General features: G+C 40.4%; 4 protein-coding genes across 8 annotated transcripts; 2 read left to right on the forward strand and 2 right to left on the reverse strand.

The window, feature by feature from the left end:
• Positions 1-128: 128 nt before the first annotated feature.
• LOC105191248 (retinol dehydrogenase 10) lies at positions 129-26,896 on the reverse strand. Of its 4 annotated transcripts, none has more exons than XM_011154522.3 (8): positions 26,711-26,896; positions 8,826-9,002; positions 4,918-5,148; positions 4,001-4,366; positions 3,240-3,357; positions 3,064-3,148; positions 2,833-2,943; positions 129-638 (listed from the first exon to the last, which is right to left on the reverse strand). In XM_011154522.3, exons 3-8 carry the CDS (start codon positions 5,104-5,106, stop codon positions 599-601), a joined length of 909 nt encoding a protein of 302 aa, XP_011152824.1. In that variant the 5' UTR covers positions 5,107-5,148; positions 8,826-9,002; positions 26,711-26,896; the 3' UTR covers positions 129-598. The 4 variants fall into 4 exon arrangements, with proteins under 4 accessions (XP_011152824.1, XP_025154487.1, XP_011152823.1 ...); XM_025298702.1 differs by lacking the exon at positions 26,711-26,896 and adding an exon at positions 21,389-21,933; XM_011154521.3 differs by lacking the exon at positions 26,711-26,896 and adding an exon at positions 10,601-10,807.
• firl (firelighter) lies at positions 13,730-17,352 on the reverse strand. Its single transcript, XM_011154519.3, has 7 exons — positions 16,578-17,352; positions 16,326-16,463; positions 15,709-15,903; positions 15,328-15,457; positions 15,125-15,242; positions 14,171-14,296; positions 13,730-13,980 (listed from the first exon to the last, which is right to left on the reverse strand). Exons 1-7 carry the CDS (start codon positions 16,734-16,736, stop codon positions 13,890-13,892), a joined length of 957 nt encoding a protein of 318 aa, XP_011152821.1. The 5' UTR covers positions 16,737-17,352; the 3' UTR covers positions 13,730-13,889.
• On the forward strand, positions 18,191-26,017 carry LOC105191256 (ATP-binding cassette sub-family A member 3). The gene is made up of 13 exons (XM_019845106.1): positions 18,191-18,382; positions 18,833-19,223; positions 19,416-19,573; positions 21,329-21,545; positions 21,829-22,002; positions 22,671-22,948; positions 23,531-23,762; positions 23,844-24,049; positions 24,567-24,722; positions 24,862-24,933; positions 25,037-25,175; positions 25,370-25,616; positions 25,861-26,017. Exons 1-13 carry the CDS (start codon positions 18,191-18,193, stop codon positions 26,015-26,017), a joined length of 2,619 nt encoding a protein of 872 aa, XP_019700665.1.
• On the forward strand, positions 24,698-27,039 carry LOC112588516 (uncharacterized). Of its 2 annotated transcripts, XM_025298704.1 has the most exons (5): positions 24,698-24,933; positions 25,370-25,961; positions 26,042-26,154; positions 26,240-26,316; positions 26,764-27,039. In XM_025298704.1, exons 3-5 carry the CDS (start codon positions 26,098-26,100, stop codon positions 26,975-26,977), a joined length of 348 nt encoding a protein of 115 aa, XP_025154489.1. In that variant the 5' UTR covers positions 24,698-24,933; positions 25,370-25,961; positions 26,042-26,097; the 3' UTR covers positions 26,978-27,039. The 2 variants fall into 2 exon arrangements, with proteins under 2 accessions (XP_025154489.1, XP_025154488.1); XM_025298703.1 differs by having other exon boundaries at positions 25,370-26,154.
• Positions 27,040-27,978: the final 939 nt, after the last annotated feature.

The raw sequence follows: 27,978 nt of genomic DNA on the forward strand, positions 1-27,978 counted from the left end.
TAGAGCTCGCGCGCGAAAAACATTCACCGATACGACGCGAATTAGCATAATGCGCATCGTGACGGGTGTCTAACTCGTGAGAGAAATTGGCACGTGTGAAAGAAGATACAGCAAAGGAAACACACACATGGCGTTTTAAATTTATTGGTCGATCACTGGAGATCGAGAGATGATTGACAAATAAATAATAATAACAAATCGATGATGAATATCGTGCAAATGGAGTTTGCAAATGACGTGATATTGTATGCCTTTAACGTTTGGTGAGAAATGTGCGAGCGAGTTGCATTCGTGGATAAAAGGATTCGAGGATCCGTGGCGGAAAATTCTTCCTGAAAATCGCGACGTTTGATTTATTGAATCTACGGGCGAATGCCCGAGGTCTCTATCGATCCTTGCACCACTCGTGGGAAGACGCTCGTTAGACGAGCTTCGGCCATTCGTTAAAGCTTTTTTTCGCCGTCCATCTGGAGTGAATCCGCCGACATTGAAAACGCGAATTCCCACACTCATGTCGGCGCTCGGCTCTGGAATGCTTCACGCTCCATGAGCACGAACAGGATTTAAAGGGAATAATCACATCTCCCCGCGTGTGAAGCTATTGTGTGACCGACGTGATTGCGCCATACATCATGCGGCTGAAACAGAAGGACGCATAGAGTCGATTAAAAATTCCAGAGCTACGTCGCGTAAAAAATTACAGACGTTCGTACATATAATTAATCGCCGTTACATGTAGATATCATTTTGGCAAATTTAAATCTGCTCACGATATGCGCAAACAAAAGTAAAATATATTTCGACTCAATATTGCGTTATATCGGACGATAGTGTTAATCTCTGCGCGTATAATGTTGATTAATCCACTCCACTCATTAATCACACACATACAGTGGCGTGCAAAAGTTTCGAGCCATAGTATCTTTTTAAGATACATGACAATATATTGATTTGCTCTAAAAATTAATTATATAAAATAGTTGACATAACATTCTTACAAATAATAGTACAGTTACGAAATTTTGAAATTACATAGTTCCTAATTATTTAGTCATATAATGTTTACATGTGTTCAAAAGTATTGAGCCGTATTCTTTACGTTGTGACTTTATGAGCCCGGTTTGTTTATGTTTCTTATGAAACTTCTTCGTAAATATTTGCTTTAACTAAGTTTCAGTCTATTGTCTACCGCCGAAATGCCGAAACATACAAGCCTTCAGTTACGCAAAGTCGTGATTAATCTTTCTCAACAAGGAAAGGTTTCTCGCGAAATTGCTAATTGCTTATTAATTGACAAAAGTACTGCAAATAGGATTATTGCTAAATATAAGTTGACGAACTCTCTAGCTGATAAACCACGAAACGGTAGACCTTGCAAAACTACAAAGCGCGTCGATAAAATAATTAAAAGAAAGTCGATAGCAGATATTAGAAAAACTGCCATGGATATTTCTCGAGAACTACGAGATGAAAATCTTGCTGATGTTAGTCGAAGTACAATATCTCGACATCTAAAAGAAGTAGACCTTTTAGGACGTGCTGGTGTAAAAAAAACCATTAATTAGTGCAAAAAATAAGAAAGCTCGATTAGATTTTGCAAGGAAATTTGAATATTGGACTGAAGTTGATTGGCGAAAAGTACTTTTCTCTGACGAGTCATAGTTTCAGTTATTCGGAAGTGACCGTAGAAAGTATATACGACGTCCAACCAGGCACAAGATATAACTCAAGATACCAAATTCCTACCGTAAAACATGGTGGAGGTAACGTGATGATGATTTGGGGATCATTTTCTTATAATGGAGTTGGTCCATTGGTTGAGATCACGGATACTATGGACGCTATAATGTATCGAGATATATTGACACAACATATGCTGCCATATGCAACATGCCACGTGGTTGGATTTTCCAACAAGATAACGATCCCGAACATTCATCAAAACTAATAAAAGAATTTTTCATCGTGGGAAAAAATGCGAATTCTTGACTGGCCCTCGCAATCGCCGGACTTGAATTCTATTGTGGCATTTGTGGCATTTGTGGCAAGAACTCAAACTACGTACAGGAAATAAGAAACACTCCAATGAAGTTGAATTGTGGCAAGATTTGCAAACTCAATGGCAAAATTTACCTCAAGATCGCATTTCTAATTTAATAGCATCAATGCCTCGCCGTTGTGCTGCAGTGATTGCTTTTAAAGGCATGGCAGCAAAGTATTAAGTTTAAAAAAACGTTGACATTTTCTGTTATTATTTTTCAAGAATATATTTTTCTTATGCATAAGAAAACTTTTTGGCGCAATACTTTTGCACTGTTTGTAATAAGACATAATGTGACATTGTAATAAAAATAAAGTATTTAGAATTATTAAGAGTAAAGTTTATATGATTGTAGGACAAATAAATTTTGTTTATATATATGTGTAAAGTTTTTAGCGCTCATTATTATATGAATATATAATAATAATTATGTGGCTCCAAAGTTTTGCACGCCACTGTACATACAACTATATCTTTCGCAATCGCTAATTAAACTTCATACTTTCATCACTTTGAAGAAAAAACGAAAAGAGAATATTCCATCGTTCTCTTAAAATAATTTAATTCACTTAATTCATTTAATTAATTAATTAATTATTTTTAAGTCATTACTTCAATCGATTTCTCGTATCGTTTTAAATTTATTAGGATAAATTTACGTATGTGGACGTTTCTAACGTTTAATCGCTCGTTCGAATTGAAATCGTCGAGTCCGCGATTTCTGGCGCGACAGGTCGCGAATGCCGACTGCAGCCACCGGTCGATCCTCAATCACGCGGATCTCCATTTACCTTAGTCGGTATAGTATCTTGGAGCTCCAACTGACGTGCACATTGCACTGATCCTTCCTGATCGCCTGGACAACTTCCTTCGCCACTTGTTGCTCACTTTCCCTCATCGAGCTGCAAATGTCAGGTGTTAAGTTGAGTTCGCCAGATGACCGCGAAATCCCTCCCCCACTTTTCTCGTTCTTGCGGGGGAACGTCCCGAGACTCGATTAACGATTGCATAATTCGACTCACCTGTGCTCCAACGTCGGCGACACCGCGAGGAAAGTGAGGTGACTGCTGTGATTGCTCAATTCTTGACTTATACTTTCCATGAGACCTGCATGCAATGAATCACGCGTTGTCGGTTGATATTTATCATGCTTCACCGTATATAATTTCGAGCGGTTTTTATAACGCGGGCTACCCACCAGCAATCGCGGTCCTCGAAGCCATGTATCTGTCGTGCGTGGACGCAACTGGAGTGATTCCGACAATATGCGTCTTTCGGTTGCGCCGTAACATGTACGGCAAAAATGCCAGCGTCGCCTGTAAGGATACAAAGTAAGGATAGGAAGATAGAGCACAAGAAAAAAGAGCGTAAAAGAGGGCGATAGCCACGACTGGCGCGGAAGTAAGAAATCGATTAATATCGTATTGTGTAAAATGAACTTGCATTACCAACATCGAAAAAAATTTATAATTCCGGAAAAGTTGACTTTTCGGCGTATGCTTACTCTTTTGACACGATGAACACTATCTACCTTAGTAACTACCGTAAGTCTGGAGGCCTTTTTTCCCAACACCCTGTACATCATTAAAGTGCACATACACGGCCACATGAATATTTAAGGCCACGTTCCTTCTTGAAGACTTGTTTCTGACGTTTTATCAATGTACCTCAATTCATTGCCTTCCATGTCCTCGAGAAGGACATTTATTGATCGAGTAAAAGTGAATTTGCGAGGCCAACAACCAAGCCAACAACAAGAAGAAAAACAATCATGTGTTGCCTGTACTTAATGTTTAAAATATCCCCCAAGGACTCCTGCATTCCGCATGAACGGTACGCTTATGGACAAGAAAATTTTATCGTGTTATTCCAATTTTTTCTCAATGAGGACGGCCGGAATGGCGGTTAAAACTTTTTATGTGGCGGTCGATGACAATTCGAAAACCTGTCTGCACTTACCCAGTGGTGACTCATGAGAGTCGTACTGGCTGTATCGAAAATATCCTGATTAGGCTGGCCGGCGCAAGTCACTAAGATGTCGATGCCACCGACCTCGTCCTCGACCTTCTTGGCGATCTTACGGACGGCGTTGCAGTCCAGCAGGTCGCACTCGTACGCCACTATTGTCGGCTGTACCTCCCGCGACTCTTCCCCCCCGTCGTTATACAGCGGTCCGATTTCCTCCACTCGGCAGTATCGCGACTTCAGCTTCGCGGTTATCTCCTTGAGCGATCGGAGGTCGTTATCCACGCAGATCACGGAACATCCGCTCTCCGCGAATTCCTCTGCTAAGAACTCACCGAGGGTCGAGGAAGCGCCGACTATCTGCGATACGAGAAATACATTTGCGCGTTAACAAGGAAGTGTCTTCTGTTTCGCTTCGTTCGCGAAATTTTAATTTTGAACCGCGGCTATATTGTTAACTCATCATAGCAGTGCAGCAAGTCTAACTTGACGTGTTGTTGTATAAATTTGCAATATGTCAGACTCAGTAGAAATAGCCGAGTTAATAAATATTTAGATATGTATTCTTTTATTGATGAACATCTGTTTTATTATCGGACAGATTGGTAAATTTTTAAAAATGATTGTTTCCGGACAGTGGCATGTCCTCCATCAATTTCCCTTCGACATTTCATAAATATTTTATTCCTCGCTTCCTCAAGCAGGAATAACTTGAAACTTGGGTTTCAGCTTCAGATTGTTCCTTTTCCTGGAAAATTGATGTGAAATATTTACGAAACATCAGGAATGAATTTACGAAGAACATGGTACCGATTTAGAAGCCAAAAATCGAGTATTTTTCCCTGAAAGAGTTTTAAATTTCGGAAAAATGTAAAAGAAGACTTAAAAACGTTTGCGAAAAGTGTACTTACTAAAACTACATCGCCGGTTAAGTCCCTCGGAGGTTTTGGTAAAAGTGACTTTATTACACTAAGGAGGACTAAGATGGCAGATATGACAGCACCGATTAAAAATTCGGCACTGAGGAAAAACCAGAGATTGATGGAGGAGAACATTCTCGAGTTAACGATCGTTGTTTCCTCTCTGATCGGTAGTAACATCCTCTGCGAAACAGCACAGATTGATTTTTCCCGATGTGATATCTAAAAAATCAACGTGTTACGCTTGAATAAGTAATATCGTATAACGGGAACCGACGTGAACGCGATCATTTGCCGATCTTATAAACCGTGACAAATTGAAATGAATTGAAACCACTCAACAGCCACGCAATTAATTTAGCCTTATTTAGGCAATTAATCGCCTGGGTTAATTTAGCCTTTAAATCGATTACATATAATTTCCGACTTTTCCGATATAATTTTCCGTACCTTTCTAACAAACATAAACATCAAGATGAAATTAATGCCTGGAAAAAATTGCGTATCGATTATACCTCTGATTGAAAAATAACACTTATTATTAGGTGTACAACTTTGCTTCCGCCGTTTTCCTATAGATGGCTTTAGCGGTAAGTAGTGGTCGAAATAAATAGATCATAGACGTCATGCAATAAACTTGGGCATCTGTCAACATAACCCCATAGAAACATTAGTCGATTTGTGTCCGCATCATAAAGTTATTTTCGATTGAAAATGTCAGTTTACGAGCCAAATTCTCGTCATTTGCGGGAGGTTTTAATTTTCTGCTTCAATATGAAGAAATCTGCGGCTGAGGCTCATCGAATACTTATGATGAGGCCGCTATTAGTGAAAGAACGTGTCGTAAGTGGTTTCAACGTTTCAAGATGATTTTCACGTCGAAGACCGGCATTGCGGTGGAAGAGAGAAGGTTTTCGAAGATGCAGAAATGGAGGCATTACTTAATGAAGATTCGTGTCAAAGTCAAGAAGAATTGGCACGATCATTGGGAGTGACTCAACGAGCAATTTCAAAACGCCTCAAAGACATGGCAATAATTCAGAAGCAAGGAAATTGGGTGCCGTACGAGTTGAAGCCGAGAGATCTTGAACGGCGTTTGTTTGCTCGTGAACAGTTGTTTGAAAGGCAAAGACGGAAGGGATTTCCGCATCGCATTGTGACTGGGGACGAAAAATGGGTTCATTAGGATAACCCCAAGCGCAGAAAATCATGGGCATATCGCGGCTATGTTTCCACGTCGACGGCCAAACCGAAAATTCACGGCTCCAAGGTCATGCTCTGAATTTGGTGGGACCAGCTCGGCGTAGTGTATTATGAGCTGTTAAAACCGACTGAAACAATCACAGGCGATCGTTATCGAACGGAATTAATGCGTTTGAGCCGAGCATTGAAAGACAAACGGCCGCGACACAATGAGAGACACGATAAAGTGATTTTGCAGCATGACAATGCTCGACCCCATGTTGCGAAAGTGGTCAAGACATACTTGGAAACGTTGAAATGGGAAGTCCTACCCCACCCGCCGTATTCTCCAGACGTTGATCCCTCTGACTATCACTTGTTTCGATCAATGGCACACGGCCTGGTTGACCAGTACTTCCGGTCTTATGAAGAAGTAAGAATTGGATCGATTCGTGGATCGCTTCAAACGATGACCAGTTTTTTCAACGCGGGATTCGTACGCTGCCCGAAAGACGGGAGAAAGTAGTGGCCAGCGATGGACAATACTTTGAATCATAAATGTATAACCAGTTTTTTACAATAAAGCCTCGAATTTCGGAAAAAAAAACGGCGGAAGCAAAGTTGTACACCTAATATGTCCCTAAAGACCAATCATTATCTATCAGTCATTAAGTTTTCCTCGAGGACGTACAAACGTACAAGTCCTTGATAACAAGATAATAGTTAAACAATCTCATATACCAAAAAACCTCAGACTCGACGTTTCGAATGAATTAATAAAAACTATAAAGCACTAACAAATACAAATATCTCGAATCTGGCGTCATGCATCCGGCAATAGCAATTAACTTTGTTGGGAGATTTATATTTTTATCTACCTGGTCGCGACTTTAATTATAAAATAAAATTACTTAATCGTTTATAAAGGCGCAACAATAAGGTGATCGATGTTAGATGCGAATAAACTATTAAGATACAAAGAATTGCACGCAATATATTCGCAACGTGCTGCGTATACAGACTGGTCTCAGCAAATATTATATAAATTATATATATATATATATATAAATTATATATATTATATAAATTATTTTTCGAAATCTCTCACGTATCTCTCATAGTCGGCGCTATCGCCGACAGCCCATCGGTTTAAAACACGCGCAAAACTTTCCCGTTCGATCACCAAATCGATCGCGCGGTGCCGCGCGAAAGCCCCTTGCATCATTAATGCGTGCTGAAACCGAGAAAATTCTGAATGTCGTAACAAGCTGCGGCCGAACAAGCCATAAAGTCGCGTTCCGGCGTGTTTTTTCCTCTTTGTTTAAATAACGCAGAACTATCACGGGGCCGGCTCGAAACCTCCGGTCGCTCGTAATCGACATCGTCGACGGGAACAAATAATAACATTGGTTACATAAGCTTTGGCCTAGCCAGGTTACCGCCGTCTTTAGTATTTACAGCCGGTTGTCACAGACGAGAGACTTAAGACTCGTCTACAATAGCTGTAAGAGTAAGGCTGTAAGGCTGTAACGTAAGCTGTCAGCGAATGAAAATATTTCATTTCGTGTCTTGCAACCTTACAGCCTTACGCTTACAGCTAATGTAGACGAGCCTTTACAGTTGTCGTCTCGACATCGTGCAATTTGCGGACCGTGCAACATGTTTCCTATCGAATTGAATCGCTGAGTCGTCGCGTTACGCCGAGTGATCGCGAAAAGTCTGCGTGAAAAGCGCCTGATGAAAATTGTCTCTTTTCTTCCTATCGGCCGAGCCGGTAGTAATCCGTGTCAATACAAGAGCCGCGAGAACTTTCAGCTAGAGAAAACCCGTTCGAGAGAGCGTATGGTTCATTGCACGCGATTTTTTGACATTTCGTTACATAACAGCGGGCGCGGCAAGTGTTAAGCGATAAGCTTAACACTTCGACAGTATTGTTTTATCCGTGGTTCAAGGTGGTTCTTGACTCCTTTCCGCTGCGTTCGAAAGGAAAATGATTCTTTACGAGAAGAGGGAAAAGACAAAGAAAAGCAAGAAAAAACTCGTGCAGCTAGTAGCTTATAAGCGGCGGATAATCACGTGCACTTTAGTGCCACTTGCGGATACAAATACTGTGGTTTGCGTCCACTTAAGCTTCTTATATTCGCCATTTTACACCGTTCTTTTTTGCCGCGAATCGAGGAAGGGTATTAGGAATATGATCGATCGCGTGTCTCGGGTGTGCCGTGTCGACGTCAAAGTAAACGACGTGCCGACGTCGTAAGGCGCAACAATAAGGTGATCGATGTTAGATGCGAATAAACTATTAAGATACAAAGGATTGCACGCAATATATTCGCAACGTGTGAAAGTTATTTTTCCGATTTCACAAGTGGCGTGTTCTTCGAGCGCAACGAATTCGATCCACCAGCGACAGAAAAAACTAATTGCGTCCAGCCGACTCGCGCGCGTTATAATCCGATCGCGGATTGTGCGTGCGCATGCTCGTGATGTAATAATTAATTATATTCATACGCGAGGAATTAAGGAGCACACTTATTGTGTTTGTGGTGGCTGTAAATTCGCGCTACCAGAGAGAAACCCGAACCTCTGTATGCGCGATGTCGAAATTGTAGATATCGTTAAGATAGTCGGGTTCCTATTCGTGCTGATCAATATAATGCTCAACAGACCTAACAACGACGTTCCGACAAAGAACTTAAATTACGAACGATATTTACCTTTGATCTCGGCGCGAGCTGTACAAGTAGTTAGCGTTGCGCAGTTCCGAGGAAAAGTCGAGAGCGAAACGGGAGATTCGGTTCCTCTTAAACGGCTGCGTTATCGTTTTGTCGGTTGAGATTGGGACGAAGGAATGATATTTGTCATCTCACGTAACGGTTGACGGTCTTGAAGTGCTGCAAAGTGCAATAATGTAGATAGCTTTAGAATGTAATTTTGTGTATTGTCTTTGTTTCGCGATGGTCATAAAGATATAACTGCTACGTGCAATCATACGATATATACACATAATTACAAAAATTATAGAAAATATCTGATGGGAAACAAATACAAGGGGATCTATCTTGATATTTAGTTAGCAATGTTTATACAGTTTCCGTTGTGATAATAATAATAATAATAATAGGTATTAGTGATCTTCTCTCTCCACTTTAAGATGATTTTCAATAAAGATAAAATTGCTACATTTCTTGACATAATTGTAAATTGTAATCATTGTAAGTCTGACGTGAGCGATTACAATGCAAAAATCTCGTGGAAATTTTCTAAGAAAATCGAATCGCGAGATGATGTTAACGTAAGCAATAATTACAGAATGCATAATAGTTCGCAACTAATTTTTTTTAATCTAATAAGGCAAAAACGTCAATACCGGTGACGCTTACTTTTTTTACCTTGACTCGTTCCGAGGTGGCAAAATAATATATTCCAATGCAATATACATAAATCTGCACGTATATAGCGAACGTATTTATAAAATCGCCGATTTAAACAGCATATTTAGAAATGTCATATCGAGAGGACACAAGAATTGATATAAAAGCAACTTTTCTACCGATCACTCCACGTATCGAAAAGAATTTAATCAATAATCTCTCCATTTCCGATAGGTTTTTTTATCAATTATGAGCCGTTTCGCATAATAGAACATAATATATATAAATAAAACACGTACACGTATAGTCTTGAATATTTCTTCATGATAATATATATGCAAAAACGTTTTTTATAACGCAATGGAAAATTCCATATTCTTTGGATTCCATACTCTTTAATTACGTCACCATTCTCGATGTTGCATCAAAACTTCATTAATTGCAAAAGTCACATGAAACTTCATCGTTCACGCCTTTCATTCGAGCTGCATTGAGATAACGCGGAGTAAAATTATTCTATTTTACGGAGCGACATTTTTACGTCACAGCTTCGTCACTCTTGAAACAAAGAAGCAAGTCCCACACAAAGAAGTTTTGGACGAGTGAAAAATCGCGGAAAACAAAGAATATATTTCGTCGAGTATAAGGTACGATACCTTGTCTAAATCAAATCGAGACATCCACTTCACATTAAAGGATACACTTCACAGATATTAATTAAAGAAACTGTGAATAAATAAAATGGGAGGCACCTGCGACACACTTTGATGTAAGCCGAATTTTACAAAATGCGAATTGAAACGTATTGACTTAATATATATAATAACAAATATATATAACTCTGTTAATACATGATATATATATATATATATATATATATATTAATATAATGCGTATTAATAGAATATATAAAATTTATATATATAGTAATATGTGATGTATATAATATAAAAATGATGATATTATGTTATATATACACACACAACTCACACATACCTATTTGTTAATAAATTCTTCGAAAATTCGCTTCGTACTATCCGCGGAAACAAACCCACGTGTAGCGCGGCGTCGCGTACATTCAGAACGTTCAGAATCGCACGTGGAGTGAGTAACGTTACCGTGGAGAACGTGTAGATTACTGAGTCGCGTTATATCAGCCAGTCCCTTGACAGTTCCGCTAGCGTTAAGAGTCGCGTGGGAGCAACAATCCACCGGGATCGCGGATATGCGTAACGACGAACAGAACGCTGGAATCGCTTGAACTTGACTGAACGCTGCATTGCAGAAACCTGCCGGCAATAGCTGTGGTATCCGCATACAAGGTCGTCGTCTTCTTTCCTATCGTCGTTTTCCTCTCCTCCTCACAGCGTGCATTCGCGCGAATCTGTGTGGAGCAGTTTCTCGTAGAAAGTTATTTATTCGAAACTTCTTATTGGTACCTAAGTAGAAAACAAAAAGGAAAAAAGAAAAATGCGAAATAGCTTGGAGAAGAATTCGTGAAGAAAACGAAATTCGTGAAGAAAACGACAGCTCGATAAATGTCGATTTTTGTCGAGCGCAAGGTTTCACGCGATTCTTGAAAGAACGGCATCTCGAAACGCTGTCTCGATCGTTCCGGTTATACATTTCTGCGCAATTTTCTAAATGCTCCAACATTCGCATGTCAATGGAAATGATGAATATATTATATGTATAAAACTGTTTCACATATAACATTGTTCACGTGTTTGTTACTAAAGAACATTTGAATTGCTATATCTATTTCAATCTTGAATTTATCATAAATATTGATATCAATTCGTGACGTTGCTCTCTTATAACCGAGTCGTAGAGTAGTAGAGATCATGAAATTTTGCATTTCATTGCACAATTCATTTATCATCGTTACTGTTATTAATTTTACTTGCTAATACGTTACTAATACATTCCTATATGTTGGAACGGGTGAAAAAGTTGAAAAATATCAAGTAATGTATCTCTAGTGCGTTTCCTTACAGTGGTTTTACACTGCGGTAGAGCGATTTTGCTCGTTTGATTATTGCTCATTTTTCAATGATGAATTTCAAAGATAAAATACAGAACGTTCCTGATGAATATTTTTTTATTAGCAAGATATTGTGCAATGAATTTTGTCGCACTGCGAAAAATATTCTTGATAAATTCCTTCACTGCTTATTCAAGAATATAGCAATTCTAGTAATGGATATATTGTTTTTCATTAAAATCGCTGATATTTTTTTGTCGACATCTCACGATAATATTTTATTTATTGAGAGAAATTAGTTTATTGCAAACGTGCAACTTACTTTGAAACATCGCATATTTCTGCAGAGTTTTAAAGTCTTATATTTTTTATTACGTCGGACGTGTGTTGCTGTATCATCCAATGTTCACTTTCAAGAGCAAAATAAGAGTACAAAGAGCAACCTGCTTCAACTATACAGTCCTTAAAGCCGGTTTCCACTACCAAGCAAGTCAAGGCCACCTTTGAAGCGTATATATTATCAGTGAGAAAAAAGATTTTGCTGAGTTAAGAGGCTACATATACTCTGGCCCTGAAAAAAGGCTATTTCTTATAATTTTTTCTCATAAACGTAGTCTTAATTTTTTTAACCTGCTGTTTTTTTTTTTTACTAAAAAATGTCAACATTGTAGATTATTTTCAAATTTTCTATGCTTTATAATTTTACAAAATGGCTATAGTATAAACGCAGAAATTGTGGGCGCCGACCTGGAAATCGGTACCAAAGGAAACAGTTATAAAACGTATCGGAAATGCAAAAAGTCATATATTTTCTTCAAGTAATTAAAAGTAATTAAGAAACGCAGGTAGCATCGTAGCAGGTAGCTGTTTTCAAAAATTTTGCTTCTAAACAAAATGGCACATATTTGAATTTTAAGGCTTACTTTTTTACAATATTAATATTACAGTTATAAGCGAACAAAGGCATAAACAAAAAAACCTCTACGATGCTACATATCTACGTTTCAACATGTTGAATAGACATGTTAAACCTCAAAGACGTCGGTTCAGCAATTTTTGAGAAATCTTTGGCACCAATTTTCAAAACATGGTTTTGAGAAAAATGCGTCTAAAAGTTTTAGGTAAGGTTTAAAGTGAGTGAACGACAAAATTGTTTATTTTAAACGGAATCTTCGATTTTCCCGGTCCGTAAAGTAAACTCTCAATATCCAGAAACTTATCAGCAGCTGCTTTATTTAGTTTTTGCTCTAGTCGAGCCGTTTTTGTAGAGACACACGCAATATTACGTATTAGCTGCACGCAATGTATTAGCTGCCGCAGGAAAACATACAAACGCGCATGTTGCGCGCTTGCACAAAAACGGCTGTATCTCAGTCATTTTCATATATTTTTAACTTTAGGGAAATATTCTAGAAACGTCAAAGATTCAAAAAATGTAAAAATTGAAAAATCAATTTTTTTGACTCCCCCAGAGTGTATGTAGCTCTTTGACAAAACCCCAGTAACTGCTGCAAATAGTTTATGTATGATCTGCATCACTAGCGATATATACTTGTTAAAATTACAAATAACGAAAACTGATTTGTCTCGGTAACTGTTTGATTTGTTCCCCGTACAATGATCAAACAGCAAACGTTCAGTTGCTATGACAATAGAAGTCTCAGTACATGGTGACAAATAGCCGTTGCATCCTCTATTATATGCCAAACTAAATTACCTGCTCTGATAATAAATGTAATACCCTAATATCTCAGGCAAATGATCGCCACGAGCCGATGAATTTTTTGAAATTAATAGTGCGAAATCAAGATGTTGCCGCATCAGATTATAACAGATAGGCATAAAACAACAAATCTATATACCGCGTTAATAATCACTGCTCTTCTTACCGTTGTCGTCATTTCGCGGTATTGAATCGCGTCGAACTTTCACGCGCGCGCGTGATACACCGCTAGAAATAAATTTATCAAGTTTAGCATAATTATTTCTTTCTCCGCAATAACAGTTCGCGTAGTATCTCGTTCTGCAATATTTCGTTACAGGATGCATTCATAAAATGATTGATGAATTTGTAATGATGAATTTGAGATGAACTTGTAAAATGGACGCGCATATGAATTTCTCGGCATTATCTCGTAAATTCTATTTCCTTTATCTTCGCGCGCGTCAAAAATCCCAAAGTGACCCACCGCTTAACCCGTCGAGAGGATCTGCCTCGGCTAAAATGCGAGTATTACCGCAAAAATGTCTACTCCACCGCGAGTATAAATTACCATTTATTCAATTAATCCGTAACATCTTATTAAATTATCGATTTCTTAATTATTTACACATATCTGCAGAGTCCGCGCAAAATTCACATTTCTCAATATCCCCCCCGCGTGAATTCTCGAGGCCCACGCGCCGATCCGACAAAATCCAAGTCACAAGCTCATTACGCTCCTTTCCTGTCGTTTCCGATCAACATTCGCCAGGAAGTCCAGTATCAGGCGCATCACGCTCTCCGGGACGATCCTGGATAGACAATAATCTGGATAACAGAAAAAACGACGCAACTCGACCGCGTGAGATAATCGCCAGCGTATGGCCCGGCAAAGTTGATTGTCAAATAATAGCGAAAGCTAACGTCCTTGTCCAAATAACAATGTCGTTATGCAAGCCACGACACGTGCCAGTCGACACACGCCTTTCGTCATGTGCATACCTGTTGATCGCGTTCAAGGACAAAAGGCATCGCGGTATCGTGTGCTCTATGTAATTTCTCCGTATTGCCTTGATCACTTCCTGAGCAGCATGCTCGGCTGTCACGGCGCCGAAGATAGAAGGGAACCTGCGATATCACAGCTTCGTTGACTTCGAACTCACGCTCAACGTGAGTTCCGCGGAACGTGGTTGACGGACGAGCAGTCAAATGCCATCATCGTGCGAGCGTTCGCAACGTTTCCCCCTCCCCTCCGCCCCCTCTCTCTTTCTCTTTCATACGCTATCAATGATCATTGCGATGATTAATCGTCGTTAAATTAACTCGAGCGTAAATTCGAGCATTTTCGCCGGATTGGAACTAACGTCATGCAACTCTCGTCCGCCTAGGCAGAATTTTACAGCAACAATTGCTGTGGAATTTTGTAAGAGGACATACAGAGACATTCCGCTTTTGTTTCGTGAGCCGCCCCGCACTCTCGCTGCGTGTCAAATAATCGCACTTGCTTGCGATTAGGTCACGTCGAGGCGGCTAAGGATTATGCTCGCGGTTTACGAGCACGATACTCGTGTGCAAATTACCGTGCTTAACGGCGGAAGATATCGTTACGTGAACGGCGATTACGACGCATGCTTACTAGAGGATTCTAGAGGAGTAATTAGTCGCACGACGAGCACAATTGCGCGAATGTAATAACCGAAGTGTAACGAGATTACAGTCAAGCTCGCGCGCGCCTTCCGCCGTAACGTCTTATAAAACGCGGCATTTATCGTGCACTCGAATATAGAAAGTGTTAGAAAAAATGCTCTTAGCGTGCTTGTTAAAAAGAAAGGAAAATTTCCTTGTCAACGTAACGTCGAGAAAGAATCCTCCCGGTATGTCAAACGCGGCTTTCTTCTGTTCTAATTTAATTGCGAGTGTGTGTGGCTGACTTCCCTTTATTTATATAAATTTCACCTGTATTCGGGGTCTCTGGCTAGTCCCGTGTCGATGTAAAACGGGTAAATCGTCGTGAAACGAATGTCGGCTCTCCTCTCGTTGCAACGAATTTCCTCGTGAAGAGCCTCCATGAGACCTCGGAAGAAAGTTGAATTTTGTTTTGTGCAAGGTACACGCATACCGTGTGAACGAATCGTCGCGAATATCGCGACGAATAATACCTCTCACGGCGAACTTCGACGAGCAGTACGCCACTTTCTGCGACACGCCGTAAATACCGCACATGCTGCTCATCGCCACTATGTGTCCGCTGCCTCTTTGCAGCATCGTAGGCAAAAATGCTTCTATCGTCTGTTCAAGGTGGAAATTGTCGCTGGTTATATTTCTCTTCTATTTCGATATGTTACTTCGATAACACTTGGGAATTCTTTTTTTTGATCAGATATAATATGATAAGTGCGACACATAAGAGATTATTAATTTTAAAATACAAATATATATTATACAAAAAAATTGTTCTCTCCGATAAAAAAAAGAAACGTTAGTCTGAGATTTATCGCGAGTAATCGTCTTTTCGAATAATTTTCTTTCCGAGCGCGTACCCAAAAGTGTGAAAGCACGTTGACGCTGAATGTTCTCTCCACGTCGTCCGTGTCGCAACTTAAAAACGGCTTATGATACAACACAGCCGCATTATTAATGAGTATCGTCACATCCGGCACTCCGAGTTTTCTCATCAATCTGACCGTTTCTCGCACTTCCAATCTCTTTGAGACATCGACCACGAAACCATAAACCTAAGAATATTCATAGCTTATGTCATGCCTTTCTCCCCGGCGCTCGCGACCGCGTTTCCCTCTCACAAAGAAATGACCCTTTGTTCGTGAAAATTACTTTCGATATTAAATCAACTGCTAACATGATATATAACATTATGTATTTATGCAATATAAATTATTAAGTCGAGTTATAGGTGACTTTCATCCATTCTTATCGTTCTTTAAATTCATTATTTCCGCACTCATGTGTGTGAAATATTTTCCAATGATGCCTCTTGTTGAAAATATGCATTTCGTTATGATTAATAATCATGTTTCAGACTAATAAATATTGGTCATTTCCTGTGATTATTTCACGGAGAGAAGTAAATCTTCTCTGTCATCATTAGCGATTTTCGTGATAATTCGACTCAATTCACAAGTAGTCCGCTATTCATTACCTCTCCGCCGTTTTTCGACACTTCTCTCATGGTTGACCGGTTCTTGTCAATGTGGATGTCCCAGCAGACAATTATGCAACCCATTGAGGATAATTGGATGGCCAATTCACGGCCGACACCGTGACCGGCGCCGGTGATCTAATTTTGACATTCGTGAAATAATTTGTCATTATGTGACCGCGTGCGCGCGACGACTCGAAATCTCAAGCAGTCACGACGTTTTCGCTCGTTTCGTCGAGAGGCAGAACTTACGAGAACGGTTTCTCCGAGTAAGCGTTTCATGGCACGGGGCACGATCATTCTGAAAGTCGCGATTATCATCGCTAGGCTTATCTTTGCCGACAACAGAGGTAGTTCCAGAAACAGCCTCGACAATTTGATATCTCTGAAGATACGTTGAATGTTCATCATGTCGAAAATATCAGTGGACACTGTTTAACCTGTCGAACGTGATTCGATAGTAAGCGAAATTCACTGCGAAGATAAGATCCCTGTTAGCAGTTCGATGTTTTTTTGCCGAGTCTCTAAATTTTCTCGCGAATTGTCCGAACGTGACGCCCATATCTCCGCATAATTGTACCTATGACTCTCGCGTCATCGGCTGTCCTATAATTTTCACGTCGTCGATATAAAATTTTATATATAACCGCGCAGTAAAAGACGGAAAGCGGTCTCCCGTGAAACGATAAAGCGCCTCTTAATAACGATGATCGCGGTCTCTCGGGGCACTCTATAGAAAGTATACAGAATATCACAATATCCCGGTGAAAATGCAATGGAAAAGACAGACGGAGGGATTGGACAAAGAAAGGAGAAAAACACACGCATGTAAATCTTATAAACGCACCGCGATTTAATGATGCGAGTCCCCTTGAAATCACTTTCTTTTCTATGGCGAAACCTTGTCGTCCGATTCGTATCGTTCGATCAAACTTTTGCAGCTTCTTTTCGGCTATCAAACGCGATTTCATCGTCACCCAGCCAACTGTCATGGCATCCCGTATCCATGGCATTCACATAATATTTACGCGACACTGATCCTATTTTTCCGTGCGTTCATGTAAAGGTGATTTTACATTGAAGCATGCAAGAACCAGCAAGCCTGTGAAGTTGGCACCCCGAAAAGTGCGAGTTTTTATGAAATTCACGCGGCATAGCAAAATTGCCTAAATATTGTCACTTCAAATTACGTGTTAGATCAGTATTCATAGTCAGGTCATATATTTAAAACCGTCTTAAGTTCACTTTCAGATATCTCGTAGCCGATGATAATAATTTGTACGGCATCTGCAGATGAACTTAAGACGGCCTTAAATATAAAATCAGACTATGAACCGGCCTTAATATCATATAATGTCTATGATTCGTCCGTTACTTACATATAATTCTCGTTTGTCAAGGCCATCACACATAAATGAACTTAAGTAATAAGACGTAAGCAGTAAGCAAATCGACCAATCACAATCGAAATTTAAGGACACCATTTTAAAACTTACGAGAATAATTGATTGTGATTGGTCAGTTTCTTTACTGCTTACGTCTTACTACTTACGTTCATTTGTGTGTGATGGCCTTCATCAGTACGGTACTTTTAGGTTATTGGGATTTTCCAATCGCACGCTATTCGTTCGCTCAGTGTACACTCACCTTAAGACTTCGCTTTCGAGTGGCTTAGCTTTAATTTGTTTTATTTTCGTGGATTTCTTGGACGAAGCGACTGTTGCAAGATCTCAAGTTTTCTTATTTCGTTGTAAATCATACGGCTGCCTTGCCACATGTCTCTCTCTTTCTCTCTTGGTGATATATAAAAGCCGTGAAGTCGAAGGTCATCTCGGCTTGATAAATATCCTACTGGTAGAAGCGAGATGTATCGAGCAAGAAGGATCATTCAGAACCCGAAATTCAAGAGGTTTTGGACGAGATGGCGAATTCTTATGTGGAAAGCCGTGCTGATGCGATTGCACGGTCCGATAATTACCGCGCTGGAGATCGTTATAGCTGTTATTTTTTCGCTACAAATACGTTTGATGTTTGAGCCGAGCGCTCTTCGTTCGCAGGTAACCTCACTGATAATTGCAGTCACGCATGATAGATCGGATATTTGCGACCGTTTATTTATTACGCCGTGCGAAACTCAATCACCTGCGGTGGAATTCTTGCCCGCACGAAATCTTTCCTCCTCGATTTTAATAATCCTCCTCTCAATCGATAGTAATAAAATCACTCAAAACTTTAATCTACATAGGAAAATTAATATATTAATCTTTTTTTGATATCAAAGAGGCACACGTGCATATTTGAGCAGAGAAATCTACACGTTAAGAGAAATTTTTCCTACATTTCGTATCGGAAATCCAATAATATTATTTAATTCTGTATTTCTTTAATTTCTTAATTATTTCATTTCTTAGTTATTAATTTTTTATTCACATTAGCAAGCGTAAAATCGTTTTGATAAATGATGAATAATTTCAGTAGTTGTGTTGCGTCCTTGTATTTACATCAAGGGTCTAGATTTATACAGCCGGAACGATATCCTGGCGAAGTTGCCGACCGATGTGCAATGCTGGTACGCACCTAGGAATGCATTCATCGAGGAGTTGATGTCGAGAGTCTCGACGACGCTTCATACGAGTAGTAAGATCACGCACAGGTTCGCGAAAGAAAGCAATGGAATGAAACACTGCACGTTCCTTTCAGTTCGAGCAGCCGACAGCGAGATCAGTCTCGTACGTTCGCGTTACACGAGGAATGACACCTCCAAGGTGTTGTGGGCGATATTCGAAGTCGACGAGCACGCGTCGGGCAGGCCGGAAACTCTGAAATATAAGATACGTTCGTCGGAAATCGGCGAGAGCCGAATGATTATGATGCACGAGGAAGAGCCCGCCCGCGAAGGTATTTTTCACGAGTCCTACGCGTGAAAAAGTGCGTGAGCAATAATTTCAGCAAACTTTACGCACGATGCCTCGTGCTTGTGCCTTTTCTACGCTGCTACCGTCTCTGTTCCCCTACTCCCACTTGCTTGGTTTAATTATCATTGTTGTATTATGCGCGGAAAACAACACATATATCTTTGAAAACAAGCAGCATTGAAAGAAAATGGCGATGAATTACTCATATACTCGTGTTTATATATCGCCGAAGACCCGTATATGCTGAGCGGTTTTATGGCGCTGCAACTCGCGATTGAGAGAACCTTCGTGGAGATGTGGACCGATCTGACGTTACCGGAAATCGCCGATGACGTAAATGATCAAAAAATTAAAATTTCCTCACCTGTTCCTTTTATTTCTTTTACTCTTACTTTTGTTCTAATTCTAATTCTGTTCTAGTTCTAATTGCATTCTATTTGCATTCTATCTTGTCTACTTGTATAGACATTTTTTTGCTACTTAGATTTTCTCTCTCTCTCTCTCTCTCTCTCTTTCTCTCTCTCTCTCTCTCTCTCTCTCTCTCTCTCTACATATAAATATTAAACACCTATCCGCATTTCTCGATAAGAAAAATATCGCGCTTGAACCATTTGCATTTCAAAGTGGAGCTGTTGAAACAAGAAATAACAACAAAAAACGCGGATATTGATTGAGCGCGATTGATAATAATGGGCTTCTTTTTAGCTGACTGTCGGACGGTTTCCTTTCTGCAAGATAGACTTTTTGATCTTGCCGTCGGTCATTCGACCCAACATAAGCGTAATTTATTATATGATGGTAGCCGCTTTTCTCCTGCTGCCAACGACGACATTACGGAAGGCCCTTCACGATAAAGAAACTGGATTCAAAGTAAGCGTTCTCTTCCCCTCGTCGTCGGTATCATTATTCGCCGGTGTGATGGCGATCACGATATCCCTGCGATTATCTCGCGTCCTTTCACGATATTAAACTGGTCGTTTCGACGAAGCCAGGCGATTTCCTTGTATAGCAGCGACGCTCGTTGACACGTTGACTGCCGAATGCGAGTCATCTCGCAGCCGAAGTGCGAGAATAATCTTCTCGAGACAATAATTATTTGATATAATTTCGACCAGATCGACCAGAAGATAATTTATCTTTTTCGCGAATACCGACATACATATGTATGCATTCAGATACGTTCAATTTTTCCAAATATCATTTTGGCAGTCAACGCGTTAAAAAGGGAATTACATGCGGAGCGAGTCGTTTTCAAAGCTATTTTCGCGAATTTTTTTGACAGAAACGGTAAGATCAATGAACTTGAAATTTTCACAGTGTATTCATTAATGTTCAAAGTATAAAATAAATTTTATTGAATCACAAGAACCGGTTTAATTTGTAATTATAAATAAAAATATAGTCATCCGTTTGCGAACTCTATGTTTGTCGTCGATATAATTCCAGGCCTTTCTCTCTCTCTCTCTCTCTCTCTCTCTCTCTCTCTCTCTCTCTCTCTCTCTCTCTCTCTCTCTCTCTCTCTCCCTCACTACTCTGAAACCAAAAACTGAGAAAGATTTTTAAAATATACGATTGCCGTTATAGCCCGTACCAAAATGAGGGCAATGATGTAAGTTTGGAAAAATAACGACTGTACAAAAAAGAGTATCGAAAATGAAACATTTTTCAACTTGTAATCATGTTTGTCAAAAAAACGGTAATAGAAAATAGAAAAATGATAATAGAATAAAATATAACTGTGTGTTCGAGGTAGGGGCGAAAACTACATGTCTACCTTATATTGTGTAAAAATTTCAAGTTATTTAGTTTGGTAATTTTTGCATAATCGTGTCGACAATTTAAGAAAATGGTGTTTCCAGATAAACGCGTTTAAAATTTTACGTGTACTTTCCGTATAGATAGTAACAAATTTATTTTATACTTTGAACATTAATGAATACACTGTGAAAATTTCAAGTCCATTGATCTTACCGCTTCTGTAAAAAAAATTCGCAAAAACAGCTTCGGAAACGACCTGCTCCGCATGTAATTTCCCCCTTAATCCAAAATTGTTCGACGAGAGACAGACGCGTCGCGCGTTTCCTTCAGGGTCTCATGAGGCTGACGAACATGTCCTTCGCGATGTTGTACGTCGGATGGCTCAATTACCTCATGATCACCTTGCTACCCGTGACGATCGTGTGCACGATCCTGCTGTCGCCTGTATTTGTGACTGCGAACGCGCTGGTCATCGCGGTCTTCCTTGCGATGTACAACGTCATCACGGCGCTCTTCATGTTCACCATCGGCACATTCTTCAATCGCTGTGAGTCTTTCAGAGTCGTAGAACAAAAAATAAAAAAGGAGCGCGCTGTTGTACCAGCAGCAGAATTTATCGGCAGCGCCACGAATCGGAGCAAATCTGCTCGATTCAATAGCAGTATTACTAAACCAACGTATCACAGTTCATTTTAATAACCCGAGTATCAGCTTCGATAACACTGCCATCGGATCGAGATGATTCACTTCGATTGTTACTCCGAAATCCTGCCGATGCGACAGCGTCTTTTGAGCTCAATCTCAATAGTCCCGCGCCGCTTTTCCCGCAGCCACGAAGGCTTTGCTCACGTCGATCCTGTTCTGGATCTTCCTGACGCACTTCACCCTCGTCCTCGATCAATCCCTCGCGAGGGCGCCCCACCTGTGGAGGATCGGTTCGTTGATCCTGCCGCACAGCGGCTTGCTGTATGGACTGGTAGCCTTCACATCGCGCACGAGTCCGGGTGAGAACGCGCTCGCGCGACGTACACATTAAAATAAAGGAATCGCGCGATACTTGGAGCGAGACGAATGATAATGAAACGAGGAAGTCGGAGCGCGGGGTTGTATAAGAGGGGTTATTTACGTGAACAAGTTGGAACTGGTTTGCCTAAAGCACAAAACGCAAGCCACGAATGACTTCCGCTTTTTCTCTTTTTAGCTTGATTTTCTTGCAACTTGTTGCTACACGCGTCTTGTACAGGTAGATCGGAGAAAATCATTTCTCCGAGCGAAAGCTGATCGTACTCGTGAAATTATCCGTTTAAAAGTGATTGCTCTCGCAAACAGGACATTAACCTCGCTGCTTTTGTACGCGATGTCGACAGTTCGCTTAAATACTGTCAAATCGAGTGTACGGTGCCCATTTGTCGCCACTTATACGCACGTGCGTAACCGTGAAATTTACCAATCCAGGTACTAAATTTCAAGTATGAAATTTGATTTAGCGCGTAACTAGTAAAATCTAACACAATTTTGTCGTTACTGTCGACATATGGAATGCCAAAGTTCTCGAGAAGCCACCCGGTTTGGCATTTGGAGTGCGAAGGGTCAATCGCGTTGTAAAACGCAACAGTGCTTGATAAGACGCGTGATAAACTTTCGAGAAAACTTGGCGCCTTTGTATCGCCAGGCGATTACGGAAACGAGGATTTGAGAAATATCCTGGGGAAAGTGAGACCGCGCGATCACGTCGCCCCCACCTCGTATTTGTGGCCGCGATGGCTCTCCGAACTGATAACGCTTCGTGATACCTACGATATCGTACATGCGAAAGAAAAGATCTCCGTCGGAGCGATCCTGCTCGCGTGGATCCTGCACATTGTCTTCTGGTACCTAGCGGCGGTGTACTTGGACAACGTGAACCCCGGAAAATTCGGTAGCGCGAAGCCTTGGTATTATCTGTGCAAGGTAAATGGCGAAGCCTCGCGGCCAACTGCAAATTTGATAGCGAAATCTCGTCAGATCCTGCCGTTCGTTCTTGTAGAAGCCGACTCGCGATGAGGAAGAATTGAGGTACCGGGGATCGACCAATTGGTCAACGGTCGAGCATGTTCCGTCGTATATAACGGTATCGCCAATTAAAATTAGTTAAACTTTTAAAATTAGTCTGCGCCGTCTGTCCATAATAATCGAGTTCTCGGGCAATGCAAATTAGCTTGATTAATCCCAGGTTATTAACACGCTGATATTATTTCTCAGTGTTTCACTTTTTTCAAGCTTGTTGCCTTTCAGACGCGTAAAATATTAAGATTGACACTGAGAGCCTGATTAGTTGTAACAATATTGGACTCGCTTCAGAGGTCAGAAAACATCGAATTTGCGCTCTATAAACCATCCCACTTTGTTCTCTCAAATCGCGGATTATTAACTAGCAACTTGATATAAGAAAGTTAACTAGCAACTTAATGTAAGAAAAAGTAAATTTTGACGAGTAGCTGCGGGAAGCGGTGAGGTTCAACACAAGCGATGAACACTTACGAGTATTTCTAGCGTGTATCTGAAAATGCTTTGGCGCGAGATCTTACGTTAAATTTATTTACATACGTATGGGGGAAAAAGCAGCCCTCCATTCAAGTGAGATGCGTCAGCAGGAGATTCGGCAGAATCGACAATCGCGTTACCGCCGTGGACGACGTGACGATCGATTTCTACCGTCACGAGTTCAGTGTCATTCTCGGTCATAACGGCGCCGGCAAGAGCTGTTTATTAAAGATGATTATAGGTATGACGCGACGCTTTATCGTTAGTTGACGTGTGCGTGTATCGAAACGGCTTAATCGCGATCGGAGGACGTGCCTCGCAGGAATGTACAAGCCGACTCACGGTCGCGTCTACTTGGAGGGAAGGGACGAGAACGAAGGCACCGTGGATCCGATCGGTTATTGTCCGCAGGAGAACATATTGGTGGATTATTTGACGACGGTGCAACACCTTTATATGTTCGGCATGGTAAATATCGTGGTAGCACTGCGTGGTATCGCACCCAACACTCGACCCCAACACCTGACGGTAACAGCCACGAGTCCACGCGTATCACTTATCCGCACGTCCATTGATTATCCTGGATTTTCTCGAGCCTTCGACCGAAACGAGTTTTTGGCGCTAATAATTACATTAGCCTACCCGCTAGCGCGGGTAGGCACGCCAAACGTTAACCACCTCACGAGAAAATGCTGAAAATAAGCGCTACGTCGACGTGGGTGAAAGAACTGATCCATACACACGCCTTTGATCATTGCAATTTATAATTAGAAAGTGAATTCTCGCCGAGCTATTCGGTGAGCTTTAGCACAACTGGACCATATTCCCGTAATTCCACGGAGAATGTTTGTGACGTAACAGAGACTAGCGCTTAAATTACGTAATAACGTGTAATATATCAATAATATCATATTAATAATATATTATTACACATCACATATCGTCACAATAATCGCGGCGGAAAATATCGTAAAAATTCAATTCTTCGTCGAAATTTTAAAGATACATTGGAATTTCACTTGACAGTTTAATCGTCATTTCACAGATGAAAGGGATGACTTACGAGGATGCTTATAGAGAATCGTTAAAACTACTGAAGCAACTCAATTTAGAATCTGTTAAAGACTCGAAGGTAAAAAATTGCTTCTTCAGCGCGCAAAGGAGGATTTGCTTAGCGATGGCGCTTATCGGTAACACTAAGGTACATTGCGTGATCCGAAGGAACGGAAAAAGATTAATACGACAAAGTTTAAAAAAAAGAGAAAAAATTGAGAGTATACGAAATTAACGGTGACGGGTAAGCCGAGCGAGTTAAACGATCAAATTGTACATTCCGGCAGATCCTAGTCCTCGATGAGCCCACATACGGAATCGATCTCGGGCACAGAAGGCAAATGTGGGACTTACTTTCAGTGAGTATTTTCTTCGGAAGAAACCGCTTTCATTAACCGCGCAAGACATTAAACGCTCACGATAGGAATCTCTTCGCGAATAACGCGCAGTGACTATCCGCAGGATATCAAAAGAAAGAAAACGATATTAATGGCAACGAATTCCATGGAAGCCGCCGACCTCCTCGCGGATAGGATCGCGATTATCGTGAATGGAAGGATAGAGTGTTACGGCTCGAAGATGTATTTGAATCGTCGATACGGTTAGAGACTTTGAACCGCGCTCATATTTAGCCGTAATAAATTCGATCGAACAAACCCGCGATTTTTTGTTGGAACGATGAAAGTTTAAAAGAAAAGCATTAGAACAATTTATCTTAATTCGAATTAAACAGATTTAAATTAATTTCTCCCTCGTTAATTAAGCGAGATCGATTGATTAATCCTTCGGTATCAGGAATTGGTTACGTTTTGAGCTTGCTGATGCAAGAAGGTGCCGACACGGAGCGACTTCATGAGGAAGTACAAAATTTCTCGCCTGATCCGATCGCTCTGCGAAGCGTGATGGGTCTCGTAGTGCGATTCGACGTACCGCGGAACAGTCGTTTCACCAAATTGCTCCAACATTTGGAATCCAAAAAAGAGGAGCTGGGCATCGTGTCGATTACGTTGAGCATCGCGAGCATCGAGGGTCAATTACTCAGGTGTAGCCAAATGAACATTAATGAGGCACAATATCTCATTATAATTAATCTCGTTTATTTTCGTTTGCATCGAACGCAACGTTGTTCTCAGCGCGACAAGATTGTCGGACTAGCGAAAACATATTCTTCTTAGGAGCAAAATTAAAATCAAATGATAACAATTTCCAATAATACAAAGACAAATATCAGAAAGTAGGAAAGTAGAAGTTCGACATCGCGACGCTGATTTATATCCTATATTCAGGATAGGTTTATCGAGTCACTTCAAGGAACGCAGCGTGGAGCTACCCGACGCCAAGTACGAGCTTCTCGTGCAAAAGAGACGGCGAGACTTGTTACGAAAATGTAATGTAAATCTTATACAAATCGAACTAAAGGATCCACATCAGATATCCGAATAAATCGAACCAAAGTTTTATCGTTAGCCAAAACATGGGAGCGTTTGACCGGGAAAACTCTGCGGCGGCAGCAAGTTCTCGCGATGTTCTACAAGAAACTGTTGCACGTCGCTTCATCTTGGAAAATATACGCGTACTCGGTGAGCTTTTTTCTTGAGAAAAGGAAACTAGAAAATAAGTCCCGACAATTACTCGGATGATCAAAAAAAAGAACAATGATTCTAGATAATACTGGCGATCGTTACCCTGACTCTAACCACCATGATTAGCGAGTTGAGCAGTTTCGTGCTCTTCGACATGACGTAAGTCTTTTCGGAGAAAGAAAAAGTAACGATCGTTTCTTCCGTCGACACAGATGTTAACTTTCGCGATCATTAATTTATGGCACGTCCATTGAAGCCGTGTGTGATTACATCAATGTCAAGTACTCGATCAATGTCAACATTGAATAATTATCCCTCAGCGATATCATCGAGACGTTGATGTCATTTTTGATAAAATTTTACGTTAATCCTATAAATTTCGTCAGAGAGTTGAAGGACCGATGTGAGAGTTGGCCCTTCAAGTTTAACGAAATTTGCAGGATTAGCGCGGAAAGGAAATTTCACCCGGGACACTGCGCGCCAATGCACGGAGGGAAGCAAAATTATGTATCGCGCAAATTATTCTCCCTTCTACTTTCCCTCTAATTCTTACCTGTGCAGTTATATAAATCCCGAAGTAACGCGATTATCCTGTTGTTCTTGCAGCGAGAGGACTATGAATCTGACGCATTACGTACACATCAACGATCTTCATGTTCTTTATTACGCGGCCGCCGAGAAATCCGCGAGAGACTTCCTCGTCGCGTTGTACACTACCGGTCAGTCGTACAGCGACAGACATAATTATCACATTTCCAAAAACATCTCCGCCATGGACCTGATGATTCACCCCGACTTGCAGTCGATAGAGGTAACGTAGAGAATACCATAGGAACTCTAACGCCAGGTCCACACCCTTAACCCTAGAACACGCACGTAAAAAAAAAACAGTCAGTCAACACAGACGTGGGTCTCAGGGATCCAAGCCAATTTTGAATTGCTATAACTTTCTTATTTTTCAATGGATTTAAACATTTCGAAAAAGAATATGTTCCTTGAAATGTCTACTTTCATTCTGTATGATGCGAAATGCATTCTAAATAAATACAAAATTATTATGAATAAAACCTCATTCGACGCAGTTTCGCAAGAAATCGGAGAAAGGGCATTTCTTTCATGATTTCTTTTTTTTTTTTTAATGAAAACGTAACTAAAAGTAACCTTGAACCACGTTTTCGGAAACTAGAAGAGTTGAATTTTGAGGGGAAAAATAGGGTGTTGTTTTTCAAAAAGTATAATTATTCTGAAGAATGAAAATCGACAATTTTTGAAGTCTGTCCTTTCGATCATTTTTATAATTTTCGCTGATATTGGAAAGTCTAGGTAAATATAACAATAAATAGACATATGTATTATCTGAGTGAAATACGTAGGCAGTCTGAAAAGTTCTCGGCCTAACAATGAAAGAAAATTTTTTTGCCGTGAAATCCGTTTTATTTTTCAATATAATCTCCTGAAACTTCAATACATTTATTCCAACGTTTTTCCAATAATTCAATATCATTATTAAAGTTGAATTTTGCCATTGTCAAAACACTCGTGTGAACATGTGCATTGTCTTTATGGAAAACGATTCTTTTCTTCTTTAAAGCAGGTCTTTTCTCACGAATTTTTGCATCCAATAGATCCAAAAGGTTACAATTTCAGAGTTAATCGTTTTATCTTTCTGAAGATAATCGATCAACAAAACACCTTTGTAATCCCAAAAAACTGTTGCCATAACCTTTCCTGCTGATGGAACCGTCTTTGCCTTCTTTGGTGCACGTCCTTCACCGGCTTTAATCCATTGTTTCGACTTCTTCTTTTCGCTCTGGTGTGGAT

This window comes from Harpegnathos saltator, unplaced genomic scaffold (genome assembly GCF_003227715.2).
Source record: "Harpegnathos saltator strain DR-91 unplaced genomic scaffold, Hsal_v8.6 scaffold235, whole genome shotgun sequence".
NCBI lineage: Eukaryota > Metazoa > Arthropoda > Insecta > Hymenoptera > Formicidae > Harpegnathos > Harpegnathos saltator.

What these genes read in the sequence shown, in the direction of transcription:
- LOC105191248 (XM_011154522.3), bottom strand. Translation starts at nt 5,106, where the DNA reads ATGTTACTACCGATCAGAGAGGAAACAACGATCGTTAACTCGAGAATG. An exon ending in TAACCGGCGATGTAGTTTTA is followed by an intron (nt 4,367 to 4,917) that starts GTAAGTACACTT and finishes CTCGTATCGCAG; the next exon opens with ATAGTCGGCGCTTCCTCGAC. An exon ending in CTCTCATGAGTCACCACTGG is followed by an intron (nt 3,358 to 4,000) that starts GTAAGTGCAGAC and finishes GTATCCTTACAG; the next exon opens with GCGACGCTGGCATTTTTGCC.
- firl (XM_011154519.3), bottom strand. Translation starts at nt 16,736, where the DNA reads ATGATGAACATTCAACGTATCTTCAGAGATATCAAATTGTCGAGGCTG. An exon ending in GCCAGAGACCCCGAATACAG is followed by an intron (nt 14,297 to 15,124) that starts GTGAAATTTATA and finishes GTGATATCGCAG; the next exon opens with GTTCCCTTCTATCTTCGGCG. An exon ending in TCCTTGAACGCGATCAACAG is followed by an intron (nt 13,981 to 14,170) that starts GTATGCACATGA and finishes TTGTCTATCCAG; the next exon opens with GATCGTCCCGGAGAGCGTGA.
- LOC105191256 (XM_019845106.1), top strand. Translation starts at nt 18,191, where the DNA reads ATGTATCGAGCAAGAAGGATCATTCAGAACCCGAAATTCAAGAGGTTT. An exon ending in TTTATTAAAGATGATTATAG is followed by an intron (nt 23,763 to 23,843) that starts GTATGACGCGAC and finishes CGTGCCTCGCAG; the next exon opens with GAATGTACAAGCCGACTCAC. An exon ending in GTATTTGAATCGTCGATACG is followed by an intron (nt 25,176 to 25,369) that starts GTTAGAGACTTT and finishes CTTCGGTATCAG; the next exon opens with GAATTGGTTACGTTTTGAGC.
- LOC112588516 (XM_025298703.1), top strand. Translation starts at nt 26,098, where the DNA reads ATGTTCTACAAGAAACTGTTGCACGTCGCTTCATCTTGGAAAATATAC. An exon ending in GGAAAATATACGCGTACTCG is followed by an intron (nt 26,155 to 26,239) that starts GTGAGCTTTTTT and finishes CAATGATTCTAG; the next exon opens with ATAATACTGGCGATCGTTAC. An exon ending in TTCGTGCTCTTCGACATGAC is followed by an intron (nt 26,317 to 26,763) that starts GTAAGTCTTTTC and finishes TTGTTCTTGCAG; the next exon opens with CGAGAGGACTATGAATCTGA.